This window comes from Pogona vitticeps, chromosome 5 (genome assembly GCF_051106095.1).
Source record: "Pogona vitticeps strain Pit_001003342236 chromosome 5, PviZW2.1, whole genome shotgun sequence".
In the NCBI taxonomy this organism is placed as follows: domain Eukaryota; kingdom Metazoa; phylum Chordata; class Lepidosauria; order Squamata; family Agamidae; genus Pogona; species Pogona vitticeps.
The window spans coordinates 100,746,589-100,764,996 of record NC_135787.1 but is presented as its reverse complement, the minus strand read 5'-3'; the positions used below and the strand labels follow the sequence as shown (position 1 = coordinate 100,764,996).

The following is an 18,408-nucleotide window of genomic DNA, read 5'->3' as shown; positions in this document are numbered from 1 at the left end:
AGCAGAAAAGTGGGTGGTCAATCAAATTAAGCCTGAACTTTCACTAGAGCAAAAATGAGTAAACTGTGCCTATCCTACTATGCACATATAATGACAGAAGTGATCAGAATAGACTATATTGCTGGAAAAGTGGGGTTGAGCAGTAGGAAAAGAGGAAGACTAAACATGAGATGGGTTGACTCAACAGAGGAAGCCACAGCTGTTAGTTTGGAAGATCTGAGCAGAACGTAATGGTCTACAGGATACCCTCTTCGGATCACTACCATTCAGACTTATTGAAACACAGCCCCAACAGTTGTTTCATGTCTGTGTGAGAAATGCGTATCTGATGAAAAAAAAAGGAGTCAGCTTCCGGGATTTTCCTTTACATGGTTACACTTTGTGAATAAGTACTGAGCAGAAGAGGGTATCCTGTAGACCATCTTGACAGCTGCTATTGACTGGCATCGTCAACATTCAGGCTGCTATGTAAAGCCTGGCATCCTTTTTCCTGCTGGCAATGTGGGCATGATGTTGTGCAGCAATACTGGGCCATTTCCTGGATTTTTTGAGTTGTGGGTACAAAAGTACAATATCTCACATTCAAAAACCAAAGTTTTTTGTTTTAATTTTAAGAACTGAATATCTTCTGGTCCAGTGGGAATTCTATTGTATTGTGGGCTAGTGGCAGGGTGAGGGGGAGAATTAAACTAGCATGAAAAGTATTTTGCATTTTCTGATCCCACTGAGAATTCATGCCGCAGTGGGATCAACTTACTTGACAAGGTTTGAGGAAATAGTAGCACTGAATCCACCACCACCAGCCAGCTGAGGAACACCTTACAATGTAAAAAAAAATTTTTAAAGAAATTCTTGGTTCAGGCAACATTTCCCTTCAAGGGGTGAGTAGGACAATCCTGCCACATTTTGAGGGCCTCAGAGTCACCCATGCCCCATTTAAAAAAAACTGGCCAGTACATGGGGATTCTTTTTCTATTAAAATAATTTTTTAAAAGAAAAACATTTTGGGAGATGTGAAATATTGGTGCAGATGTGGCCCTTCAGGATCCAGTGATTGGTGTGTATGGCCCTGGAACCTTTGGAAATTGCCTGCTTCCAGCAATTGCCAATTTCCAAAGGTTCCAGGGCCATACACACCAATCACTGGATCCTGAACGGCCACATCTGCGGCAATATTTCACATCTCCCAAAATGTTTTTCTTTTAAAAAATTATTTTTAATAGAAAAAGAATCCCCTGTACAAGATTGGCCAATTTAGCCAGTACCCAAAATGCAGACAGATAATTTTCTTCTCGAACTGCAACCCATGTTAACTGAATGGAAATGTTACACATCATGCATGTACAAGAGCACTTCAAACTATAAAAGAATTTTTGAAGTGGAAAATTAGAGACTCAGCATACCAATCAGAAAATGGAGAAGTTACATTTTTGGCCCTCAACTCCCCAAATCCTCCAGGAAGCACATTGTAAAAGAATAAAGCCAACATACGAGAACTTTTAAACATCCCAAAGTGCATGTAACAGTTCACAATAGTCTCGTAAGAAAGAGAACACAAGCTCGGTCATAATTAATTTAACCCATTTTCTTTCTATAAAGGCTACAAAGAGCTGGGTTGAAAGGGGTGTCTCTACATTTAACAGAAATGAACTTCTTCTCACTTCCTCTTCTATCACATGTTGGCATACATGCCATTGATCAAGTAGTCCAGCCTAGTGTAACGCCTCTTCTGAAGAGATTCCAGCATCATCCTACCAACCAGCACTGTAACTAAAAGCAAGAGTATCACTCCAAAGAGCAACGCCGTAAGAAGTATGCTTTTGTCACCAAAGCGAAGTACTTCTTTCCTGGCTGGAGCTCCTTCTGATGACTGTCTGCTACTAAGATGGACACCAGGTAAAGACACAGACAGACTTTCTCTGGGTGTACTGGAAGGCAAAGGGACGAAGTTGATGGCAGTAAATACAGAAGCCATGGGTGACTGGAGAACAGTCGTGGTACTAGGATTCACAGTTGGCTGGTGTGAATTTTGATGATAAGCTGTAGTAGGCCTTATGGCTGTTGCGCTGCTTGGAGTCCCATGAGGATATACAGCAGCAACAGCAGTACTGTGGGTGCCAGTGGTAACAACAGGGTGCTTAGCTGTGAACCCTACTGTGGGAACAGCAAACTGAACGGTGTTGGCAATCGTTGAGGGCAACAAACTGCTGGTTTCAGATACTGGTGAGGACTCTAAATCCTTTGACTCACTTGCCATTTCGCCATTTGGATGCTCTTCAATCTTATCTAAGTATTTCTCTACATGGCCCAAGATTCCTTTCCTCTTAAAGGCAGTGGTTTTTTTCAAAGAAGCCCGTGAAGGGCCTGGACTCGCAAGATCAAAGCTGGAGATTTCTGGAGACAAGAAGCTCCCCTTCACAATAGGATGGGAGACCTTGGTTGAGGAGGGACTCGGCTCAGGCACCCCTGTGTCTGGAAAAATAAAACGCAGCAAGAAGATTTTGTTATTTATTATGCCAAGACGATAGAATACAAGACTTCTCATTTATTATAAGACTGTTATCCTCCATTTGTTTGTAGGGAGATTATTAGCCTCGTCCTGTTTATTCAGAAGCAGGCAAGAGGGCACCCTAACTACAAATATGGGCCAGTTTGACATGGCTTGTACTCATGGTTTTTGCCCGAGGAGCTCTTGGAACTGTACATTTTGCAAGATGGTTGGAGAATGCTAAGTATGCTGAAAGGCGAATGGCCAAAAGACACAGTGTAGTTATTCTACCTTCCTACTTCAGCAGATTCCACCCCACCTCACTCAGAAAAAAGGGGGACAAGAAATGGTGGACAATATATGTACTAATGGGATGCACAATACAGTAACATCTCTTCAGTATCTCTGGGCTTAGGGCAATGCCCAGGGTTCTCTGGAAATGATCCTGCCAAAGTATGGTGCTTGTGCCAGGCTTGCAAGAGAACAAGACATGATCCACTTGATTAACCAAATAGTTTGCATCATTGTAATTTGCCTCCATCCCTTGAAACACACACTGCCGCCACTGAGATGTGATGGCTGGTGATAAGAAAAAGCAGCACGGTTCTTGAAGAACAAGATTTGTTTTAAAACATAGTTATATTCTTGGAAGCCCCCTTGAAACTCCAGTAGCTTGTGCTTTTACATGAGTTTCGCCCCCTTCATGCCTTGTTTTCAAATTTTAAAAAATAGCTTTTCTTGTTTTGTTGTGGCTGCCTTCATATCAACAAACGTTGGCAGTGGCAGCTCCAACAGTGTGGATGGGTAAATGAATTACTTTTATTATCTTTAAACTGCTGATTTATTTAAAATATTTTAGTCTTCATTTTAGGGCACAAATCTCCATTTCATGTCTATATCTGTTTTCACTCTAAAAACCTTTCCTCTTATTTTCACTGTAGAAAACCAGGACCACTTGTGGATGGTCAACTGATGGCCTGCAAGGTCTGTGGCAGATGCACCAGGACTTTATCACTATGTGCCTGCGACATCCACCCCGTGCCCTGTTTGTTTCCCTCCAACCACAGGTCCACGCTGGTGACATTCTTTCGCTGCCACCAGTGGATTTCTTTTATCCACAATGTAAATTATTTTACTCAATCACTGGCTGCCAACAATAGAAAGTTTTTATTAAAGTTACAGATGTTCTTTATTTATTTACTCAGAATCACAATAATTGAAATGTCCTCTTTTGTTTAGTTATTTGTAATTTAACCAGCTTAGGTATTTACTTGTTACAACTCTCACTTCTAACTTTGACTCTCTAGCTCCTTCTGCAAATCTCTCTATCTCATTTCTCTCTCCAACTGACTAACTGACACCTCTGACTAACTCTCGAGACTCTGCCTCCGCCCCCTCCTGTCCTTCCATTGGCTCATGCAAATGAGGTTCCGATGCGATTGACAGGAGTGACGTGGGCATCCGCCACAGTCCCAGATAGTCAGCGTAAAGAAACTAGAAGCATTTAGTTAGCCTGAAGCTCCAACTCACCCTGTTTGTGTCCCCCCTCCTATTAGGATATGAAGAAACACCCCTTTCTGTGTGTCCCACCCTTGTGAGATCCTGCAGAGAAGGGGAGCCATCCTTCCAGTGCTTGAGGCAGAATCCCGACTGACCTGAAAGGCCTTCTCTTCTTGTGACTCTCCATATAGCTCCATCCTTGAAGTAATTGGTAGTACAGATCATCATCACTATGGCTGAAATCCTGTTCTAGTAAGCGTAGTAAGATACAACTAGAGTAGGCCCATTAAACCAGTGGGAATTTGGTGAGTATACTGTGACAAACCCAGACCTACTGGGATATGCCACAGTTTCACTAAGCTGCCACCAACCATTCCCTGTAAGGAGTCACACAGACCAGGAATGGATTTTTAACAAATAAAAGAACAAGGTTTATTTAAATAACACACAGGGAAAAATAAAAGGATCAAGTGAATAAGATACAGTAACGTGGCTTAGTCTCAATCATGCATACACACAGTTTGGTTCACACAGAACACTTAACTTGAAGCACAGACCCTGAACCTATCAGTTCTGGCTAACCCTACAGACACCTGAACCTATCAGGTTGGTACTGACTGACACACAGTAGTACCCTGTCTGACACACAGACTCTCACTCAAGCTTCTTGTCTCAGCTCTTCTCCAGCTTCTTCTTCACACGCTCCACATATATATACAGTACAGCCCCTCCTCTTGATGTCCCGCCGTCCACTCCCCATAGGATGGAACTTTCCCTCCAAACCCATGACAGACAGGTAACATCAGTGCTGTATGTAACACCTCCCCTCTTTATAAGTTGTTTTGTAGGGGGAAAGCTAAGGTGCTTTTCACCAAAAAAACAACCTGGACCCAAAACAAACAAAAACAGTCATATAATAACATACAATACCATACTTACTTATACTTACACTCTATTAGGCATTTAAACATTTACCATTAACAATACATCAAGTTACCTTTATTCATACAAACCAACATGTTTAATAAACAGGTACACTTAACTTTTTGTCATCAAAATATATACATAGTCCATGTTTCTTTCGCCGTCTTCATTCTTCAGGTCTTCTTGACAAGGCGTCAGCAACACAGTTCACTGACCCTCTGACCACCTTCACTTCAAAGTCATAGTCTTACAGATTTAAAGCCCACCTCATAAGTTTACTATTGTGGGTTTTCATTGTCTTTAACCATTGCAGTGGTGAATGGTCAGTGCACAGAACAAAATGTCTTCCCCAGATGTAAGGCTTGGCCTTCTGGATCGCGTAGACTATGGCCAGGCACTCCTTCTCCACGGTTGCCAAATGTCTCTCACCTTTCTGGAGTTTCCTACTCAGGTAGGACACTGGATGCTGGTCACCATTTTCATCCTCCTGGCAAAGAACTGCTCCTATCCCGCTGTTAGACGCATCGGTGTAGATGATGAACTCCCGGTCGAAGTCTGGAGCACGCAGCACTGGATAGTTGATGAGCGCCTGCTTCAACCTCTGGAACGCCTCCTCACAGTCGCTGGTCCACGGGATGCGGTCATCAGCCTTCTTCCTCGTCAGATCGGTCAGCGGAGCCGCAATCTCGCTAAACCTCGGGATGAACTTTCTGTAGTAGCCCACCAACCCAAGAAATGATTTGACTTTTTTCTTGGTGTTGGGTCTAGGCCAATCACGAACGGCTTCTATTTTGGCCTCTAGGGGTTTTATCACTCCTCCCCCTACCATGTGACCCAAGTCTTTTATTTCTGGGCTACCCAGTTGCAGTTTGTTTTCTTTGCAGAGCCTAGGCCACAGCACTTCCTCCCCTGGATCAAAGTGCCTCTCCCTGCCTTCCTGGTTATCCCAAGTTTTCTTTCTGACCTTTTGAGCTTGCAGGGTCTCTGCTGCTAGCTCTAGGTTTCTCTTTAGGTCATTCCTTAAAGAGTCTATGTATGTCACAACGTCCTGTGGGTCATCCTGGGTGATCTGCTCCCAATTTTGTTTGATCAAATCAAGGGGCCCTTTCACCCTTCTCCCAAATAAAAGTTCAAACGGACTGAACCCGGTACTGGCTTGTGGCACTGATCGATAAGCAAACAAAAGGGATTGCAGCTTCTGGTCCCAATTGTTTGGATTCTCTGCCAAGTAAGCCCTAATCATACGCATTAGAGTCCCATTGAACTTCTCAGTTAACCCATTACTTTCAGGGTGATAGGCAGTGGTTTCCTTGTGCTTAATTCCACAGATTTGCCATAACCGTTTCATGAGCTTCGATGTGAACGATGCGCCCAAATCTGTGATTATTTCTGAGGCAAATCCCATCCTGGACATATACCCCACCAAGGCATCTGCCACTGTGTTAGTTTCAATGTTAGTCAAGGGAATGGCTTCAGGGTACCTCGTGGCATGGTCCACAATGGTGAGAATGAACCTGTTCCCCCTCTTTGTGGCCTTGGGCAAAGGTCCCACAATATCCACCCCTATGCATTTGAACGGAGTGTCAATCACAGGCAAAGGGCACAACTTTGCTTTGGTCCTGTCGCGGCTATTCCCCTGCCTTTGACACACATCACATTGTTTACAGAACTCCCTGATCTGCTTCCCTATGTCAGGCCAGTAAAAATTCTGTGTGATTCTCTGCTGTGTTTTGTTCACCCCTAAGTGTGCAGCAAACATGTCAGAGTGCCCCCTTTGTAAGATCATGGGGCGATACTTTTCAGGTACCACTAGCTGACTTCTGCTCCCATCTCCCCCTTTTGAGATATTCCTCAGGGTCTCTCTATACAAAATCCCCTTTTTCTCTAGAAATCTCACTGGGGTTTCAGGTGTTAGCTGGGCGTCAGTCACCTGTTCAAAACACTTTTGGAGAGTGGCGTCTGCCTTTTGCTCTTGGCCAAATCGGCTGTCTGTGGTTAAGGTATCCACCACAGCTTCTGAACTCCCCTCTGCTTCCATCTCTGGCTCATCATTACCCCCCTGAACTGTCCCCGTGGTGGCTTGTGAACGTGTAATCACTAGCACCCGTTTCACATGTTCAGCCAGGTCATTTCCCACGAGCACGGCTGCTGGCAGAGTCGATGAAATCGCTAGCCGCCAAACTCCCCTCCAGCCTTGAAAGTTCACAGGTACCTCCGCTACTGGCAGTGAGATCACCTGCCCCTCAATCCCTGCCACCTTCATGCTCTCATTTGGGATTATATATTCCCTAGGAATAATATCTGGATGGCACAGGGTCACCTGGGAACAAGTGTCCCTCAGCCCCCGATACTGATGGTCAAGTATTCCTACGTCCACCCCTGCTGTTTCAAACAACTGAGAATCTGTTCTCACGAGCAAGCAGCGCTTGACCTCCACAAGAGGACCATTTTCCTCAGCCTGATCAGCAGATGTAACTGTTCCAGATTGAGTAGCCATGGCAACAGGCTCCCTCAGTGACAAGGGGCTTTGCTCTTTCTGGACACAGAACACAGCTTTTGGCTTGGTTCCACTCGAATCCTGAGGCACAATTCCTTTTAGCTGCTTTAATTTCTCACACTCTGAGATTAGATGGCCCTTTCCCTGACAGAAATAACATTTTCTGCTATATTTTGAGTCTTTCTCATCTTGTTTTGGTTTTCCCTCCAAAATCTGAGGTCTTGGTTTCATGTCTGAGGGCTTCCCTTCACCATGGGCCCCTCCCCCTTGCTGGCTTTTCCCTGGTCCCTGAGAGTACTTGCTGTAGGTTTCTTTAGGTTTCCCCATCGATTTCCCCTCACCCAAGGGCTTTCTTATTTGGGAAATAAAATCTGCGATCTCGGCTGCTTCTGCCACAGATTTCGGTTTCCTTTCCCTCACCTGGAATTTCAGTTCCCCATGCAGGACTGAATAGAACTGTTCCAGCGCTATCAAGTCTTTGAGCTGCTGAAAGGTCTCTGTCCCCTCCTGAGATAGCCATTTCTCTAGCAGCCTCACCAATTGGGCCCCCACTTGGGTAAAAGTCTGCTCTGGCTTCTTTGTGAGGGACCTGAATCTCTGCCTCAGCTGTTCCGCATTTATCCCATGTCTGGCAAACACCAGTTTTTTAAACTCTGCAAAATCTTTCATCAGTTCCTCTGGCATCTCTGCATAGACTTCTGCAAGGCTGCCACTGATTAGAGATCGCATGATGGTCATCTTCTCAGTTTCCCTTACTGAGAAGTCCACAAACGCTCTTTCCACTAGGGAAAAGAACACCTCAGGACAATCTCCCTTGTGGTACACAGGGAATTTCTTCAGGTCAGCTTTAGACAATTGGCCTCCCTCAGAATCCCTATTGTTATTATTGTTCTGATTCATCAGTTCCAATTTTCTTAACTCAAACGCCATCCTTTCTTTTTCCAGAGCAATTTTCTCTCTCTCTAATCTTTCCTCCCTTTCCATTCTCTCTATTTCAAATTGCCTTTGTTTCTCTCTTTCCCTTTCCTCCATTTTTTCTCTCTCTAATCTTTCCTCCACTTCAAATTGCCTCATCCTCAGTTCATGCTGTTGGGCTATGAGCAATTTTCTGAGTTCTGGGTTCTGTTCTCCTGTGCTGTCACCTTGCACTGAGCCAAATTCATCCTCAGAACCTTGGTCAACCTGGGGGTCTTTCACTTCACCCATTTCTGCCATTTGGCTTTGAGTCAAGGGCATAATCCCCCCCCCAGAACAGGCTGCTTTCAAAAGTCAAGCCTCAAAATAAAGCGACCACTTTTTTTTTCTCTTTTGCCTCAGAACCAGCCTTCTTATAGATTGCTGCTGTTCTTCAGCACTGACTTGCAACAGTTGCGAGCCAGAGTCTACCCCCCTCTGCTAGGCCTCTCAGCAGGCAGGCTAGATCACTGCTACTACACAGTTTTGCCTCAGCTTTTTTCCCGCCAAAACAGGCTGCCTCAGAGCTCCCTAATCTAGTCCCCAATCTGAGGTTACACGTTCTTCTACTAGCGCACCTCCCCGTGAGGTACACCTAGAAGATTACCTACGTGCTCTCAGATTGTCCCTGACTAGACCCCCCTTGCTCTGGGCACACTTGCCAAGGCTTTGCTGGACCACTGGACAACTGGACCAGTCGTATCCCACACGCTGGACACCAATCAATGTGACAAACCCAGACCTACTGGGATATGCCACAGTTTCACTAAGCTGCCACCAACCATTCCCTGTAAGGAGTCACACAGACCAGGAATGGATTTTTAACAAATAAAAGAACAAGGTTTATTTAAATAACACACAGGGAAAAATAAAAGGATCAAGTGAATAAGATACAGTAACGTGGCTTAGTCTCAATCATGCATACACACAGTTTGGTTCACACAGAACACTTAACTTGAAGCACAGACCCTGAACCTATCAGTTCTGGCTAACCCTACAGACACCTGAACCTATCAGGTTGGTACTGACTGACACACAGTAGTACCCTGTCTGACACACAGACTCTCACTCAAGCTTCTTGTCTCAGCTCTTCTCCAGCTTCTTCTTCACACGCTCCACATATATATACAGTACAGCCCCTCCTCTTGATGTCCCGCCGTCCACTCCCCATAGGATGGAACTTTCCCTCCAAACCCATGACAGACAGGTAACATCAGTGCTGTATGTAACATATACTCCTATGTAAGTTCCACTGATTCAATAGACCTACTCTAATTGCATCTTATTATGCTAAATAACAGGATTTCAGCCATTCTGTTGATGATCTGTATTACCAACCGCTTCAAGAATGGAGCTACTCCAAGCAGGATATAAAGCTTTTTTAGATAAAGAATGTTGACACTTAAAGACTTGCTTAAGATAATGATGTCTGAGATGAACCGCAGTGGGAAAGAATGACGTGTTCCCTGAAAAAGGTGTGAGATGCTGGAATAAATGTCTAAAAGAGATGCATCTCTGTGTCTCCCTGTTGAGTTTTAAGAAGCCTTTGTAAGGCTTGTCTTGTGAAGCAAGCTTTTTAGGAATGACTGCCCTTTTTTTTTTTAAAAAGAACAAGAAAAGAAAGCAGGTCAGATGGCTGCTGGTAGACAAATATTGGCTTTTAATATGTCATATGTTTATGAGTTTTTAAATTGGAAATGGTGCTGTAAGTAATCTTGAGTAATGGAGTGGTGGTGGAACTGATTAGGCACATTCTGAAAAAAAATACAGCATTTCTTGAATGATGGATTTGCCACTGGATTTTTAACACTACTTACCTCTTATTATTCTGTAGGTGACTAGTCCTAATCCTTCCTTCATTGGACAGATTTCTTTCATGGGATAATAAAAGAGATAGCAATTGGGAGACTGGCTTTTCCTTCTGGCACTAAAGACCACATAATTGCATGGCTTGTTGCCTGGAAAACACAAAGCAAAGCTTTAAATGGATTTTTAACAATAATATTGTACAGTATTTGGATACCTTGGCTTGATTCTAGAAAAGCAAAATCTTCTCCTGCTAAGATTCACTATCCTACACATATTAAACACAGATATATGGGGCACAGCGGTGATGGTGCTATGGAATAGTGGCAGAAGGACATCTTGTCTTACTTCATTTCCAAAACAAGCAGAAGTGGGTTTAAATTCCCATGTGCTCGATGACTACATACGAAGTCAGCCTTCAGAATGGCACCTATGGGCAAACTGCAGAGAGAGGCAAGACTAAAAGCAAAGTTCAAAGCCCTGATCCTGGAAATATTCAAAGTTTACTCTTTAAAAAAGGAGGGAGGAGGGAACAGCAACATATTTTAAGTCTTCAAAGAGGGCTATTTTTCCATACCATGTAAGTTCCAGAATACAGGTATTCCTGAAGAATAATCACATGCAGTTTGAAATGGGAAAAAGTTGGAGGGTAGGTGGGAAGAAGTCCTATAAAATCTGAAGGGATTCTAAATGAAGCAAATTTATGTTTAAGCTTACAGCATTCACTCCCTGCGCTAATAGACAACATCTTTGAAAAGGCACAAGGTAGTACAAACCTCTCATCAGTTTTACACAAGCTCTGGATTCCCTCCACAAATTTTGGGCAATGATAAAAATGTCAAAAAATCTGGGATTCTCTAGATTTCCCTCCTCCCACCCCAACTCCAGCTACAGGGTAACAGTTCCAAAGACCTCTGGACAGAGAATGAAGAGTGGTTAAACATATCAACATATGCAGACATCTGTACACAGACATGTATACATGTATACACACTGTTACTTTGGAAGTCCTACTGGACTCACAGAGACATATATCTGAGTAAACAAGTATATGATTGTGCTGCAAGTCTACAAAACATAAGCATCCACTGGGCATTGTTGTTACCTGCTATTTTTCTCTCCAGACAGCAAAAATCAACACAGGCTTTCCATGTTGTTACGCGGATGGGGTCTGCTCCCTTGATGCCTTTGGAAATCGCTGCTTTGATATCAATGGTGGTGTTCTCCATCTTCTCTGTGGAACAATCTTGACTTTGGGATGGTTTCAGCATGGCACAAACCATCACTGCTAGTACACAGGTAGAGCACCATGAAATCCAGAGAGACATCTCTCTTTTTAAAGTGTGACGAGCTTACCTTTTTTCCTGCTATCACTAGGGCCATTTACACTCAGGATACAGCAATTTCAGACTGTGTTACCTGCATTCGTTCTAGTAAAAATATATATGAAAAGATAACTTAGAACATAATGTCAGATATTGGAAGAATTCATATCCATTTAAAATTAATTCAAAACATATCCATTTTAGTCTAAGAACATCTGGGGTCCCAAGGTTGGGAACATTCCAGGTTCAATCCCTGGGATCCCCAGTTAAACAGATTGCAGGCAACTGCACAACCAAGGACTCTGCTTCAGAATTTGGAGAGCTGCTGTTCACATCTCTGCCCTGTGGGCTGGATGTACCCTCTTTGCCTCAGACAGAAGCTATGCTGTGACAGAAACACTGCATACATTGGTTTGTGCATGGATTCACAGTACAATCCTATTCACGGTTCTTTGGAAGCAAATTTCATAGGCTGACATCCTGTTGCTTAGCGTAGTAAGTTGCAAATAGAGTAGGCCCACTGAATCAGTGGGGACTGGGTGGATCAACTCCTCCCATACATTCCACTGATCCAACAGGCCTACTCTACATACAACTTGCTACACTAAAATAAGTCACAACTGGAGTTGACCTATTTGAATCAATAGAATATACAGAAAAAGTGTCTCATCAAATCCCCACTAATTCAATGGACCTACTCTAGTGCAACATACTAATCTAAGCAACAGGCTTTCAGTCAGCAGGTTCATTGGAAATGGTGATTTGTTTACAACTATCTTCATGTATTTCTTGCAAAAGTATATTTATACTCTCCGGTTTACTGCACTTGGGTCCTTTCCCATGGACTGTTGCAAACTAGAATTGAAAATATGATGAAGACATATATTCAGGGAAAAGCCAAGTCTCTCCTCATTTTGTTTCTTTTTACTGGATTGGCCACATAGAAATGTGCTATTAATCTTTCAGTTTATCTTGGTATCTATATAATCCTGGTAATGAACATAGGTACAAAAAGGAAAGGGATTGTCGATGATGGGAATGAAATTCAGAGCAGTAAAAGAGAAGGAAATAAAAGGAAGCACTCCTTGAAATATTAAATACAGCCTTTAAATATTTGAAAGGATGTCATGTTGAAGAGGGGGCCGGTTTGTTTTCCAGGGCTCCAGAGACTAGGACACAGAGCAATGGTTCCAAACTACAGGAAAAAAGTTTCCATCTGAACATTAGGAAGAACTTCCTGACCATCAGGGCTGTCCGGCAGTGCAATAGGCTGCCTCGAAGGGTGGTGGAGTCTCCTTCTTTGGAGGTTTTTAAGCAGAGGCTGGATGGCCATCTGTTGGGAGTACTTTGATGGATGTTCCCACATGGCGGGGAATTGGACTGGATGGACTCAGTGGTCTCTTCCAACTCTATGACTCTCTTTCCTGCAGGCTGAAAACATTCAGTTCTGTAGCTGTAAGCTGCAACTCTATAATTGCATGATACCAAATGGAAGCAAAGGACTCAGTAGGACTTTTTGCTTCCTGTTGTATTTTTTATACTTCATCTCCAAAAAACACTTGTACTGTATATCTAAAATGAACATTTTAAAAAATAATTAAAAAATAAATGTATTGCAATTATTGTATTTCAATATCTTTGAGTAGTTTTTCACACCCTTGCAAGTTGCAGGTGACTTCTCCCACCATTTACTTCCCTGTCATTTTCATGTGTGAGTGCCTGCTGCTAAAGACAGAACAGCAGGGGCAGAAGACAGGTGGCAAATCTTCGGAACAGAAGGGCGTGTGAGGAAGCAGGGGCTGCAGCGTCATTGTGATTTCCCTCATCCAGGGAAAGAATCACTTCCAAATCTAAGCTGTCACCACCTTCCTAAGCACACTTCTCTCTTTCTTTGTCCTTAAGTGAATGGCATTCACTGAGGTGAACATAAAGACTGGAAACATTTTTGTAAGTTAAATTTTATGGAGCGATTTTCAGGACTACATTCATTTCTGTGCATTAATTTATTGGAAATATGTTAACACTGGCTGCAACCAGTTGAACTATGCTGTGTAAATTGGAGGAAGAAGACAAATAAATGGTTGGCATTGTGAACTTTATAAAAAGAAGAGGTTCCACCAGGCTAAGGAGACATTGCTCTTTTCCACCTCATACACTCAATGATTTACAGCCCTTTCCAACATATTTTGGGAGAAGGTTGCCACTTATTTTTCGTGATTCTGCTCCAGTGCCATTCACAGCAGCCAAATAGAGCTAAAGTCAGTTTGTAAAATGAAATACAGATACAAATACAGCCCCCGTTGATAAACAGTAAAGGTCTCTCGGTTTCATTTACTTGTGTGTAGTCAGATAGTAAATTAACCACAGACTTTGCAGGTAACAGAAAATTAAGGTAAACTCTTCAGTCTGGGAATGTTCTAATTTTGGACTACCACTTGCACAGTCCCCCAGCCACCCATGAGGATAGCCCCCACCCCCAAGAAACTTTGCAAGCTCTTGGTTTACAGAACTTCAGAAGCCTTGCATTACAGCATGTGAGAAATGAAAGAACGTAGGTACAGTATAATACTTATTTTTGCTAATACGAGGGGGTATTGAGCCTTTCCCAGAAAAAAATTGCGCTAGGAAGCTATAAATTGCAGGGTGTGTTGGCCAATTTGTCTGTATTCAATGATGCAAAAATCAACTACAGTACCTATGATTTTAACTTATCTTTCATGTTCAGGTCCAAAGTGAACATGGCAGCACCTCCAGAAAAGTTCAGTGTGGAAGAGCATAGGATCATAATCAAGTTCCTGCTTCTCCAAGGGAAAGGTGCAAAGCAGATCTGTTATGGAAATATCCACCTATAGTAGAAATAAATCTACAAAGCTGAGGTGAAAGTGAAAAGGAGTTCCTTTATTGTGACACAGTTGCAACCGGAGAGAAAGAGAAAGCAATTAGAAAATCTCAGTCTCTCACTCTGCCAGAAAAGTGTTGTGCATAAGATTTTATACCTACAAACCCCCCATCCCCTCTTAACTGTCTCCATTGACCAATTTGGCCGATGAGCTCACAATCTAACTAAAATACCACCCCTAATCTCCCCTTACTACATGATTTGGAATTCTAACCTAATGTTTACTTTTGCAAAACAAGCTACAGTATCTTATCTTAAATGTCAGGTTCCACCCCATACCAGAAATTCTTCAGCAGGCACCTAGCAAAGAGCAAGAAATAATATAAGCAAAGAATATGTGGAAGGCAAAACTTGCTCAATACAGTTACATTTCTCTATCAATATCAGATCCATGATGAAATGTCACAAACTATGGGTGACAGTGGCCCTTCATATGCAACAGTTGAACACTGGGTTGTCAGTTTTAAAACTGGCCATTTCAGTGTTGAAAGTGAGAAACCCAGTGGAAGGCCTGTTTCTGTCTCTGTGCCTGCAAATGTGAAAGACATCCATCACATGATCATGGAGGCCCGCCGAATATCACCCAAAAGCATTGCTATATATCTGAGAATATCACGTGAGTTGGTGCCATTATCCACAACGACTTGGAAATTAGAAAGCTGGCAGCAAAGTGGATCCCCAAACGTTTGACAACCGAACAAAAGAGGAAACATGTGGAGTCATCTGTGGCTGTTTTGGAACATTTTGCAAGAAATGAGTCAGATTTCCTGGGCAAACTGGTAACTGGTGACGAGACATGGGTCAACTGTTATGATCCTGAGACAAAGGAACAGTCTAAGGAATGGAGCCACAGTGGTTCGCCCAGGCCAAAGAAGTTCCGAGTGTCAAGGTCGGTGCAGAAGCAAATGGCAACCTTTTTTGGGATAAGAAGGGACTACTGCTGGTGGACTACCTCCAACAGGGTTCAACCATCAATGCAAAATATTACTGTGCTTTACTGATGAAGTTGAGGCAAAACATTAAGGAAAAATGTTGAGGAAAGCTCTCCAATGGTGTCATCCTGTTGCATGACAACACCTTGTCACACACTGCAGGTGAAACAATGACAAAATTGACCTCCTTAGGCTTTCAAGTGATGCCCCATCCACCCTATTCTCCCAACCTGGCTCCTTCTGACTGTTATCTGTTCCTCAAACTCAAAAAAGATTTAAAGGAACAATGATTTGGGAGTGTTCTGGAGGTAACTAATGCTGCAAATGAGTGGTTTCACCAGCAGTTGGAAGAACTTTATTTGCAGGGACTTAAGAAGCTGCAGGACAGATGTCACAAGTGCACTGACTTCCTGGGGAAATATGTAGAATAGTGTGGCAGTTACAGCTTCCTGGCTCAATTTTTTCTGGGGAAGGCTCAATACTTATCAGCATCCCCTCGTATGCACTGGGCTTTACTGAGGACAAGAGGGCAGATCTCTGCTCCTAGAGGATAATGCCTGTAGATCAGCCCATGGGAGATAATGAGGCAGGAGCACAGGGGAAGATAGGATTATTTCATCTAGACTTTCTACTCATACAAAATGGGTGCTTTAAGGTTGTATCAAAGAATTCAACAACATAGTGGGTTTGAAGATCTAAAGGAATGGGACTAGAAATACACACAGAAATCTCACTGCTATGGGTCTCCTGTCTAATTAGCTTGCATAGAGATTTCACACAATTGTTTTGCCTAGAAGTGGCATCTGATTGTAGCTGGGACTTAGATCAAAAGAGCTTCAATGTGACGAATGCTTAGCAGATGTTGTAGAAGAAACAACAGTTTGGTCATTTTTAATGGGGGGGGGATGAGCAACGCAGAAAGCTATGAGTTGGCAAAGCTGTGTGTGAAGCGCCTGGAGGTGTGGAGTGCTGATACAGTGCTATCTCCTCACTTTCATCACTGCTCACAGAGGAGGCAGGAAAATTCACAGCAGCCACACCAAGAAGCACCAAAGGCATGGGTCTCAGAGCACGGGCAGTGAGGCCCTGGCCAGTATGTGGGCAGGTGATCAATGAGGGATGTTCTTGATCCTTTCCCTGCACAAGGCAGAGCCTTCTCTCAATTTTAAACACGCAGTATTATGCCCCTTGTCCTTTTAAACTTGAGCAGTTAAGGGAGGCAGCACAAAAGGTAAGGTGATAGGATTCTCCCTGCCCCCTCCTTCTATGCTGTGGCAATTTCAACACTTTTTAAAGGGAAAAAAAGCTTTAGGCAAAATGCAGTACAAAGAGTGAAACTGAGCTAAGAATGCGGAAGAAAGTTGATGGCACTTAAAATGAAAAGCGGCAATATGTTACAGAGGGAGAACAAGATATGCCTGTTAGTGTGACTGGTCAAGAGACAGGGTACCCTGAGCAGGTGGGGTAATGTAGCCTAAAAAGTGGCCACAGTGACTGGGATATTTCAAGGACTTATAATACCTCCCCACACATACACACCAATTCTAAGCTCTGGAAAAAAAAAGGTATGGGACTACACCTCTGGATTGATTAGGGTTGTGCAGTTTCCTTGGCTCTGACTCTTGCCCAAGGAAGAACCTAATCATAATAGCTTTTTATTTTGATGGGTAACTACCGGGGCAGGTACCTTATACAATGGGGGTTCCGGCTTCTGTGAAAGCTTATGCACACAGAAATCTATGTGCATGGATTTTTCTTTGCCAATGTCCTAGTGCTTAGTCAATGCATAGATGTCAGGGCAAAGCGAGACTACCAGTCCCTTCTTCCTGGGCAAGGGCCTCCTTTGTTGCACAAAGGGGGCTTAGATCTAAGAGATTTCCACTTGGGGTTTGTTCCACCACCGGGTGGCGGGTGAGTAGAACAAAGAGGCACCTCTGCTGAAATTCTGGGGTACCCCTTCAGCTAGGACTATGGGCAATCCCTGCTGGCATTCCTGAAAGAACCATAAAGACCAAGAAATGGGGCAAGAGGCTGAAATTCATAACCCAACTTGAAACAAACAAGTTTAAGTTCAGGGTTTTTCTTCGTAAATGCAAACTTTGACTACAAATAATGTTTTCCGGTTTTAGGGTTGACAGCTGTCAGTGCAAAACAACGTGAGGATTAAACCCAAGCACAATTCACACCTTGCCAGATTACAAAATGTACTAGCTAATTTTGCTATTCCAAGTAACTCCGGTCAGAACTTGTGCTTATTGAAGGCACACGACAGAAAGATCGCTGGAGCATCGGGGAAAGGAAATGGGGTTTGAAATAAAGATCGCATATTCATTCTTGGACGCCTCACACGTCTGTGTATGGCTACGTGGCTGGAAGTTACTAATCCCCACACTCCACCCAAGATCCTAGAGACCGTCTAGAATGCGGATCTTCCTTTTACTGTTCCAGGGAGCAGGCGAGTCCTTTCCAACTCTCACTGCAACGCTACGCGCGCTTGCTCGAAAGAAAGTCCAAAAGCAATCGAAGAGCTGTATTTCTCTTTGTATGATCAGGAGTGCGCCGAGCCAGGCTTTTCGCTGCGGAACTGCCCCAAACCCTCGGATTTCGTCTTACCTGATGGCCTCTTATCTCGGGTGAAGCAGGAGACTGCTCAGATCAGGGAGTTGCCGGGGCCACCAGCTGCCTTACGCGGGTGGGCCGAGATGCCTTTGCGGTTTCTCCGCCCCAACTTTGGGAGTGGGAGGCGCACAAAGGGAGCCCTCGGGTTAAGCAGCGGTGGAACAACGAAGGTGCGCTCGGGAGGGAGTACATCGTAGGCGACGGCCCGCCCTAGACCAGAGCATGGCCACCCTTTCACGTGTGTTGGATCCCCACGCCCGCCCCCATTTCACCCAGGAATAAGCAACACTTAAGAATCCCAGCGGTTCGGGTTCTAGCCCTGTAGCGCGTATTTACGCAGATCGGAGACCTTTCGCATTCAAACGGATTTGTTGCCGACCACTTTTATTTTATTTATTTAAAACATTTTTACCCCGCCTTTCCTCTTAAAAATAACCCAAGGCGACTTTACATCTTTGAAAAGA

General features: G+C 43.6%; 1 protein-coding gene across 1 annotated transcript; it reads right to left on the bottom strand.

Moving 5' to 3' along the window:
- Positions 1–581: 581 nt before the first annotated feature.
- Positions 582–18,182, bottom strand: MANSC1 (MANSC domain containing 1). The gene is made up of 4 exons (XM_020785803.3): positions 17,939–18,182; positions 11,275–11,599; positions 10,181–10,321; positions 582–2,472 (listed from the first exon to the last, which is right to left on the bottom strand). The coding sequence occupies exons 2-4, from the start codon at positions 11,495–11,497 to the stop codon at positions 1,673–1,675; spliced, it is 1,164 nt and encodes a 387-aa protein (XP_020641462.3). The 5' UTR covers positions 11,498–11,599; positions 17,939–18,182; the 3' UTR covers positions 582–1,672.
- Between the last annotated feature and the right edge of the window lie 226 nt (positions 18,183–18,408).